The sequence below is a fragment of the Pseudopodoces humilis genome, chromosome 7 (assembly GCF_049639895.1).
Source record: "Pseudopodoces humilis isolate 2021_Gansu_Grassland_sample_001 chromosome 7, ASM4963989v1, whole genome shotgun sequence".
Classification (NCBI taxonomy): domain Eukaryota; kingdom Metazoa; phylum Chordata; class Aves; order Passeriformes; family Paridae; genus Pseudopodoces; species Pseudopodoces humilis.
The window spans coordinates 60,933,595-60,943,745 of NC_142206.1; the positions used below are offsets into that span (position 1 = coordinate 60,933,595).

The window sequence follows — 10,151 nt, forward strand, 5'->3', positions numbered from 1 at the left end:
CAGAGAGGAGCCACAGAGGTCTCTCAGAGCCGTTTTCTAACCACTCTTTGCACATCTTCTGTTGCTAAAGATCCTGGGCCCTGATTCTTCCACCTCTCTGGATTTACATTGCTCCAAAGGCGTTAATTCCCGGCTTTCTCCGGTGTAAGCCCTGGAAGAATGGGGGCCCCCGATTGTTTGACTTCCATCCCATAACACGGAATGAGGAATGCTGCAGCATGACCCTTGCCAGCATAACCAGGGGGTGGGGAGGGGGGAACCCTGCAAACTTTCTTTTCTTTGTGCTTTTTATGTTTGATTTCTCATCGTGCTGCTGTGAGCTGATGGCTTCCAACGCTGTTTTGTTACGGACGTTCCTTCCTTTGTGTCCGGTGTTCCGGGACCCTTCTGCGCTGGCCGTGAGCGATACCCGTGTGTGGACCTTCTGCAGCCCCACTCTGGGGTGGGGGGACAGGGAAAAACGGGGTCCTGAGCACCAAAACAGGGTCTGTGTGTCCCTCAGGAGAGCTTGGAGCGCAGCGATGCGCAGAGACCTGGAAAAGCGGTGTCGGAGTCGGGACACGGGGCAGGATTCATTAAAGCAGCCTCAGGAGGAGCCTCTTGGCACAGCACGGAGCACAGGCACAGCCAGGGGCTGTCCCACCAACAGCCAGGGCACGAGGGGCAAAAGCAGGCACTGAGGTGGCCCTAAAATCCAACACCCTTCGTGTGTGCTGTCCCACACAGTGCCTGGAACAGGACAAGCCTCTAGGTCAGGACAGGCTTCTGGATCAGGACAGGCTCATGAATTAGGACAAGATCCTGGATCAGGAGAGACCCCTGGATCAGGAGAGGCCCCTGGATCAGGACAAGCCCTTAGGTCAGGACAGGCCCCTGGATCAGGACAGGCCCCTGGATCAGGACAGGCCCCTGGATCAGGACAGGCCCCTGGATCAGGACAGGCCCCTGGATCAGGACAGGCCCCTAGGTTAGGACAGGCCCCTGGATTAGGACAGGCTCCTGGATCAGGACAAGCCCCTAGGTTAGGACAGGCTCCTGGATTAGGACAGGCTCCTGGATCAGGACAAGCCCCTAGGTTAGGACAGGCCCCTGGATCAGGACAGGCCCCTGGATCAGGACAGGCCCCTGGATCAGGACAGGCCCCTGGATCAGGACAGGCCCCTGGATCAGGACAGGCCCCTGGATCAGGACAAGCTCCTGGATCAGTCCCTGGCTCCCATGAGGTGCTTGCAGCCAGCAGTCAGGCCCAGGAGCATGAAGGGCACCCCAACACATCCCGCCCATGCAGCTGATGAAGCTACAGCCCTTTGGTGCTAGCAGGGGTCTGAGGAGGTGTCAGCCCCCAGGGATCCCCTTTCCAGCTGCACTCACACCCAGCAGGAGCTGCCTTTTCCTCAATCCCTGTCCTTCAAGGACTGGTTTCTCAGTCAGTTTAGAGAATCTTTACCAAGCAGCCAAGATACTCCACCAAGGCTAAAATTTCCTGCCTCTTTTCTGGAAAAAAGCAGAATAATTTGGCATCCTGAGCAGTCAGACTTTATACAGTCCACACTCCAGCTCCCAGGCTGTGTTTGCCACCCCGCTCCGTGCCCTCTGGCTTTTAATGAATCAGGCTTCCCGTGGCTGCTGGATGCTTAATTACCAATGAAATGCTCAGGAGTGTTTGTCAGGAGGTTGTTGTTCCTCAGCTGTGATGTGTGAAATGTAGTATCTCTTTATAGGATGCAATTTTGACACACAAGGATCGCCTTACTCCCAATTAGGCAAGTATCTTAATTACAATTAGCTGGCACCTACTGCGTGTTGCTTCATTCTTTTTTTTTTTGCTTTTTTATCTTTTCTTTGGCGACTGAGCAGCGTTTCTTGCTCGTACCCTGCTTGCAGAGCGCTCCCAGATGTGACAGAATCATGGAATTGTTGAAGTGGGAAAATCCCTCTTAAGGTTGTGGGAGTCCAACCATTCCCCAGCAGTGCCAAGGCCACCACTGAGCTGTGTCCCCAAGTGCCACATCCACATGGCTTTTAAATCCCTCCAGGGATGGGGACTCCCTGGGCAGGAGGCACATTTGGAGAAGTTATGATGATGTAAAAGCATTTTGGTTTCCCCCACATGGTTTTAAAGAGAAGCCCGAGGTCAGTCCTCTGGAAGTGGCCCTGTAATTAAGAACTGATCCTTCTGCTCTCCTCCTCTTTTAAACTGAAAGAGGGCAGGGTTAAGGTTGGATTTTAGGAAGGAATTCCTGGCTGTGAGGGTTGTGAGGCCCTGGCACAGGGTGCCCAGAGAAGCTGTGGCTGCCCCTGGATCCCTGGGAGTGTCCCAGGCCAGGTTGGAGCAACCTGGGGTAGTGGAAGGTGTCCCTGCCCATGGCAGTGGGTGGAACTGGATGATCTTTAAGGTCCCTTCCAACCCAAACCATTCCATGATTCTCAGTCCATATCCCTGCTCATTAAGGCACTGATTCCGTGGATGCAATTACCCCCTCTGCAGCTAATTAAAGCAAGGTGGCTGCTGCTTGCCCGTCCTCTCCAGACTGTCTGCAGGGCCAGTCCTGCTCGTTGCCCTGGGAGAAGGAGCCTGCAGCCCTGTGGGATTCCCTCCTCACCCCGCAGCCCCAGCCCGTCTTCGCGCCTCTCGAAATGCCGACAGCTCCGTGCTCTGGCTGGAATCACAGACAAGCAGGAATGGTTTCTCCTTCTTTTCCCTTCCCAACCTGACGTGCTGTTTTCTCTCCCGCATGCCTTTCCCTGGGAATGACCACAGTTGACATTAAAAAAATGGTGGCAGGTACGGCACCCCCCGTGCGCGGCGCGGGGAGCGCGGGGCGGCCGCGTGCATGGGAGCTGTCTTGTGAAACGTTCCAATAAACCAGTGAATCAGTCTCACCCGAGTGTTTTTATTTTTCAAGCCGTCAGAGTGTTTTGTGGATGTGTCAGTTCACGGTTTTCAGCTGGAGGAAACCACCTGGGGAACCGGGCTGGTGGCTTGTGAATGAATCCCCGTCCCTGTGTCTTGTCGAGGACGTGACGCTGTGTCTGTCAGAGTTGCAGTAACCGAGTCCTGTGCATTTAAACCAGCAGCCCTACGGAATCGTGGAGGTTTTGGGGCATTTTCCAGCCTTCCCATGAGTTCCTGGCTTAGGTGTGGCTCGTTGCTTGGCAGGGAGGTTTCTTGGTGTGATGTGACATCTCAGTAAATGAAGATGTTTGTGTGTGCTTTTGGTTCCCAAAAACAGCCCTTAAATACACACACAGAGTTTATCTGCTGATCCTCAGTCCCCTTCCCACACTGACCTGAGTCTGAAAATTAAATAACACTTGGTCCTGAGAGTAAGTTACAATCCAGGCCAGGCTGGACAGGGCTTGGAGCAACCTGGGATAGTGGAAGGTTTCCCTGCCCATGACAGGATTTGGAGATGGGCTTTGATCCCTTCCAACCCAAACCACTCCATAATTCCATAATTCTGTTAGAGCTTGGAGACCTGCTGAGGATCACATCTCCTGCCAGCACCAAATTTTAGGAGGCTTTGAGGATCCTGCAGGCTCGCGAGCCGAGACACTGGGAGCCATGGAGCAGCAAGAGCCAAACTCCTCCAAGTCCTGGCCGTAAAACCTCAGGCACGCTGGCAGCTGCAGCCACAGGAGCTCAGAGCATCCCTCGGTGGTGGAAGTTGTCCCTCTCTGGTGGAAGTTGTCCCTCTTTGGTGGAAGTTGTCCCTCTCTGGTGGAAGCTCCGTGTCCTGCATGCAGCATGCCGTGTCCGTGTGGCTCCGCGCGGCTCCGGCGCGTCCCCACCGCGCTAACCCCGCGTTGTTTGTGTGTTCCAGTCGCTTGGTTCTCTTTCGACCCCGCCTCTGCCCATGCCGACATCATCTTTTCCAACGACAACCTGACTGTCACCTGCAACAGCTACGATGACAGGGTGGTGCTGGGGAAAACGGGCTTTTCCAAAGGGCTGCACTACTGGGAGCTGTCCATCGATCGCTACGACAACCACCCCGACCCGGCCTTCGGCGTGGCTCGCATCGACGTCCTCAAGGATGCCATGCTGGGCAAGGACGACAAGGCCTGGGCCATGTACGTGGACAACAACCGCAGCTGGTTCATGCACAACAACTCCCACACCAACAGGTAGGTGTTGGGATAGGGGCTGCCCCTCCGGGCACCACAGCCCAAGGAATGTCACTTTTTAATCTGTTTTTCTGATTCTGTACTTCTTCTCACTCCTGGGTTTCTCAGTCCCCTCTGGGCTGAGCTCCTTTGGGATCCTCCCTCTGTTTATCTCAGTTCTCTGGGTCAGGACAGAAACTCCAAAGCTCGTTGGGATCTTGTTTCTCGTGTTTATCAGGATGTCAGCACAGAACTTGGCAGGTCTCTCCAGACTCTCTGCACAAATTTAATTCACTGCAGCCTGGCACACTTTGGGTTCTGATGGCACAAAATGGCCCCAAACTGTGCAGCCTTTTTATATTTATGTTTATTTTTACCCAATTAACAATAGACATGTGGATTATTTTTCTTAATGACCCAATGACCTGTGTGCTGCACTGTGACATTTTCTGTCCAATCACCTCCTACTACCCAAAACCCTCCAGAAAATGAAAATGAAGAAGAAAGAAGGAAAAGAAACAACACCCTAAATCTTCCATCTTGTCTTCTGCTCTCTAAACTAGTTTAAACTCTAACTTTTTCACCCAGTGACTTAAGAAAACTCTCTAATTTACACACACTTTTAGCTTTTCTATCTAACTTTAACAGTTGTTTTCATGTAACACCATGAAAACACACACATAAATTTCATGTTTTATGAAATTCAGTGTTTTCCTGGATCTCAGAGCCAAGGGCACACACTCTGTGTCTCAGACTCCAACAAAGGAAGAGCCTGTGGCTTTGGCAGTGGCACCTGCAAGTGTCCACAGGGAGGATGACATCAATCTCGGTCTCCTATGCTGGAGGATGTGCCCTTCCCCGAGTGGGGATCAGGCTCTGCCTGCTTGGTGCTGCTTTGTTCCAGCATTCCTTCCCTGCTTGCCACCATTCTTTCCATGCTGACTCTGTTGGCAGCCTCTTCCCAGTACCAGCCAAATCCTGCAGCAACGTTTGCCTCGATCCCTGTGCCACAGCTACAGCTCGTGTTCCACCTGGGACTGGGGACTTTTCTTGGGGAGAGCCCGGGCTCACCTTCCTGCAGACCCGAGGGCCGTTCCCTGATGGACCAGCAGGTTTTGGTGTGGGTGCTGTGGCTTTGCTCCACAGTTCCACGTGCTTTCCCTCGTGGTTGTGTGGCTGTGGCTGCTCTCGGGGTGGCTTTTCCCTTGGGGACATCCTGGCAAGAGGAGAGCAGCTCCATGGGAGGGTAGAGGAGGAGGTTCCCAGGGAATGAGGAGCATGGCTGGGATGGCAGCAGGTCATGGCCTGGCTCCTGGCTGAGCTGTGGTGTTCACCATCATCAGTCCTTGAGTTGATGGCCTGAGCCAGGAGCACGGGGGACACTGAGGCACTGCTCTCTCCTCCCACAGAACCGAGGGCGGGATCACTAAAGGCGCCACGGTGGGAGTGCTGCTGGATTTGACCAGGAGGACTCTGACCTTCTCCATCAACGAGGACCAGCAAGGACCTGTGGCCTTTGAGAACCTGGAGGGCCTCTTCTTCCCCGCCGTCAGCCTCAACAGGAACGTGCAGGTACGGGTTTGGTCGGGCTCCTGGAGCAGGGTGTGACATTCCCAGCAGTGGGAAGGGGTGACCTTGCTGTCACTGCAGTAGCTGCTGCTCAGGAGCAGGAGGGTTCTTGTGCAGCAAGGGTGGCTTGGAAGGAGCTAAACTTGCACCCTAAACCACCTGTGAGTCTCCAGAATCAGGACAGGCCTCCCTGGAGGGAGCTCCTCGCTCCAGGTTCCTCCCTCAGGGCTGCTGGAGCCCTCCCTGGGATGGGGTTTGATAACTGTGTTTTGTGATGCTCCCTCACAAGAGCTTCACTGGCTCCTACAGCTCTCCCAGGTCCTGGACAGGAGCATCACCAGGGAGAAGAGCACTTTCCAAAGCCTGTTTTCCTCTGGGACATTTCAAACCCCTTTTCTCTCCCTCTCTCCCAAGCTCTCCTGAACATCCCCAAGCGGTGACACCCTGAGCCAATCCGGTATTTCCATCTTTCCTTTCTCTTCTCACTGACCACATCCCTGCTGTCCTCTGTCCCAGGGAATCCTCCACAGCCTGGCTTTGGCACATCGCTCCCACCACTGCCTGCACCTCCAGCCCTGCACAAGTGCCCAGGCACATCCAAGGACACGTTGCACCTAATGGATCATCTTGGGGTGTCGAGCATTTTGGCAGGGTCTTCTACAGTGGGTGTCAAACCTGGAGAGGGACTTTGGAACAGCCTGGAGCGAAAGGATAAGGGGGAATGGGATGTTAGGAAGGAATTGTTCCCTGTGAGGGTTGTGAGGCCCTGGCACAGGGTGCCCAGAGCAGCTGTGGCTGCCCCTGAATCCCTGGGAGTGTTCAAGGCCAGGTTGGACAGGGCTTGGAACAACCTGGGATAGTGGAAGGTGTCCCTGCCATGGAGGGGTGGAATGAGATGAGCTTTGAGGTCACTTCCAACCCAAACCATTCTAGGATTTTATGATCACCTCTGTGCTAGGGCAGAGGCACCAAAATTAGGGATCCATGGATTAGGACGTGCTCTGCTGTGTCCATCAGGATCCAGGGCTTACTGCGCTGTCACCAAGGCAGTGACAATTTTCCAGCAGCACTGGGACTGAGGCGTGTTTGGACCATCCCAAACTTTGGGAGCATCCTTGCCAAAGTGTCCCATCCCAAGGGTCTCACTGGCAGGGGAGTCTGCCTGGCTTGGAGAAGAGCTGAGAAATGTTTAATTAGGAAACACTAACGAAGCCCATGTTGTCTATGCTGGGTTTAGAGGTGCTGTATTAATTTGGTGTGGTAAAAACATCCTGCTGTGTGCTGGGGTTAATTCCTACCTCAGTCCTCTCCACAGCCATAAGGGATTTCTGGAGCCCCTTGGCTTTGTGAGTTCCCTGGGCAAGGCAGAGCCTAAATCCCCTGACAACACAGAAATCCCGTGGGATGCTGATAAAAGGTTGCTAATTAAGCCAAGCCATTTATTATGCTTCTTCAGAGGTATATGCCTAATTGAAAACAACTCTAATTAGGAGGGAAATCACTGTATTTTAGACAGTTTTCTTTAAATCTTTATCTGAAGGGGGAAATGCTGCTGCTGCAATGAAAGGAGGAATTGTGCTTTCCTCCCAGATTAAAGCATTTGTGGAGGGAATTGAATTTCACCAGTGCCTGTGCGAGCATGGCCCTGTCCCAACATCCTGATGCTGCTCAGTTCCCCACCACAAAGCTCCTTCCTCCCACCAGCAATCAGCCACATCCCCTCCACTGTCCCTGTCCCCTCTCTGTCCCCCTCCCCATTCAGCTCAGGGGTTTCTCCAGGATCTCCTGTAATGTCTTCACTGTCCTTCAGGCCCCCCCAATCCCCTCCTGTCCATCTCACCTGCACAAAGACCCAGCTCCTGCCGTGCCCCTCCTCTCTGGCAGCCAGATTTGTACACAGCCAGCTGGGAATATTTTGGGCTCGGTACCAGCGGTCCCAGTTCGCTCCAGCAGCACAGAAAAGTGAGGAGCAAGCCAGATGGAGCCACTGCCACAGCTCTGGGGACACCTGCATCTCCGGTCACATCCTGCCTGTCCCCTGTGCTGCTCCTGCCCTCTCTGGGGACGATGTGCCAGCTGCCATGGCACGAGCTGTCCCGGCAGGCACGCTGGGACCCAGCTGAGAGCCGTGTCTCTCCTTGCAGGTGACGCTGCACACCGGGCTGCCGGTGCCCGAGTTCTACGCTTCGCGCTCGGCCATGCCCTGAGGATGCTCCCGGAGCCGGCTGCCTCTTCTCGGCATGATGAGAGGAGCCAGCCCGTTCCCTCCTGCAGGACGAGGTGTCCCTGCCCAGCTGCCAGGTCCCTGCTCGGCCACCAGGTCCCTGCTCGGCCTCTGGCCGGAGACGGGGACGCAATTCGGGAAGGAAGATCCTGGCTTTCGGCCGCCTCCGCTCTCCGGCCTCCGCGCTGTCCCGTGTGTGTGCGCTTCGCTCTTTAGCTCTCTTTGGCTGATGAAGTACCTAGGTAGCCTGAGCTGTTCTCCTGTGTCCGCTTTTAGGTTTGGTTTTCCTGATTTGAGTTGGGGTTTTTTGGGGGGGAGGGGGCAGTTCCGTCTCGCTTTCCCCTCCCGTGGGTCCAGCCGGAGGGACCCCACCACGGGAACGCTTCTGCCCGCGCCAGCCCGGTTACTTTGCAGGATTCTTTCTTTCCCCTGTGGCCTTTCTTGCAGAGCACCCTCGGTCACGTGTAGAGGTGGGTCCTGGATTACCAGTCAGTCTCCATGTCCTTACCAAAACACCCCTCTCTGTCCCGCCTGCCCCTGGGGTGTCTCTGCGGGGCAGGGGGTGGCCTGTCCTGTCCCCAGGTGCTGGCAGGCCCTTGGTCGGGTGCCCAATGCCTCCGGGGACCCCCCCACGCCTCGGTGCCAGCACACGCGCCACAGCCATAGACCGCAGAGCCTCGCCCGGCTCTTTGGAGATTAGCGTTTATTTTTTTATAGTTGCCATATAAAGCCTAGCCTTAAATTCAACTGATAGTGTCCTTCCAATCACCGGAGAATTGGTTCTGCAGTGAGGGTCTGACACAGAGCCCGGGGGTGGGGATGGGATGGGGAGGAAGGAGAGCTGGACCACAGCCCCGCCACGCACTCAGGAATACGCGCCCGGCGCTTCCCGCCGGCCTCCATCCCCTGCTTGACTTTCTGGTAATTCAGAGGCGGGAGAGGAACGGTGCCAGCCCCGTGGCCGAGCCGAGAGCGCCTGCACGCTCGTGTCCCCGCGGAGCCGGGCCGGGCACTCATTCCCCGCTCCGCCTGGGACACGACGGGAGCGCCGGCCCAGCAGAAAAACAAGTGTAAATAACCCATTCCCTCCCAGCGTGCCCTCCTCCAGGACAGTCCCGTTCATTCCCTCGTTGCTCTAGCGTTAAGTTTTCCTAATTTATTGGATGGGTGCTATCTCTCGTTGACTCCCACCAAGGAGTCGCTCCCAGCTGCCGGAGAGCCGCGTTGCGGGACAACGCCGGGCGGCTCCTTGGTGTTCCTGAGGAGCCCCCGTGGCCGGCTCACCCGGGGCTCCTCTCTCAGCCGTCATCCCCCGTTCTTTAGGGTGTTCATGGTGCTTCTTAGAGTCCCAGTGATTGTAAGACGTCGTTCCCCTCCCCGTGTTGCGCGATGGTAGCTGCACACAGCCGCTGTACTGACCACGAGGGTCACGTTTGCCGTTCTAATAAAGGACTTTTATGACAGAAGGGCAGAGCTTCCTGAGCGTCTCTTTGCTTCACCTCCCATCTCATCCCCCCTTGGTGCACATCCCTCACTGTCCTTGTCCAGAGACAGCGGCAGAGAACGGACAGAACTCGGTCAATGGGAGGGAGGGGCCGTGGAAGCCACCTGAAGAAGGAATTCTTCCCTGTGAGGGTGGGAAGACCCTGGCACAGGTTGCCCAGAGAAGCTGTGGCTGCCCCTGGATCCCTGGAAGGAGGGAGGAACGACCAGGAGTGGATACAGAGCACCACCTCCCCAGGGAGATGAAATAGAGGCAAAATGCTGAAGGGGTCAGTGGAGGGGGATTTCCAAGGGAACAGCATGGACAGTTCTCCCAGGGCCGTGAGGATTGGGATATCAGTGCCTGCTCTGTTTTCCCACTGACTCAGGAGAGGTTTTCAATGTGCAGCCTCTGAGCTCATCACGGGCTCCAGTCCAGGGCTAAAGAAGAAAATGCTAATGCATGAAGTGCATCTCAGAAGGATGCTTGTTCCTTCCAGAGTGGGAATGTGCCCAGAACTCTGGAGATACAGGAAACTGCATCTTCCCTGCAGCATGTAAAACCAGCCTGTAAGTCATGTACAGCACAGGGAACAGCCCAGGGCCAGAGCATCTGTGGCAGTGGGACAAGGGGGAATGGTTTTCCACTGACAGAGGGGATATTTAGATGTGGTATTGGGAAGAAATTCCTCCCTGTGAGGGTGGTGAGGCACTGGCACAGGTTGCCCTGTAGCTGCCCCGTTCCTGCAAGTGTTCAAAGCCAGGTTGG

General features: G+C 55.3%; 1 protein-coding gene across 6 annotated transcripts in view; it reads left to right on the forward strand.

Annotated features, from left to right (window-relative positions):
• Positions 1 to 9,366, forward strand: part of TRIM9 (tripartite motif containing 9) — a 56,334-nt gene extending 46,968 nt beyond the window's left edge. For 3 of the 6 annotated variants that reach the window (XM_014257433.2, XM_088057555.1, XM_088057554.1), the window contains 5 exons: positions 1,722 to 1,763; positions 2,762 to 2,785; positions 3,825 to 4,128; positions 5,517 to 5,679; positions 7,821 to 9,366. In XM_014257433.2, the coding sequence (XP_014112908.2) occupies positions 1,722 to 1,763; positions 2,762 to 2,785; positions 3,825 to 4,128; positions 5,517 to 5,679; positions 7,821 to 7,883 (596 nt within the window). In that variant the 3' untranslated portion in view covers positions 7,884 to 9,366. The other 3 variants (XM_088057556.1, XM_088057557.1, XR_015772897.1) reach the window with 2 other exon arrangements.
• The last annotated feature ends 785 nt before the right edge of the window (positions 9,367 to 10,151 follow it).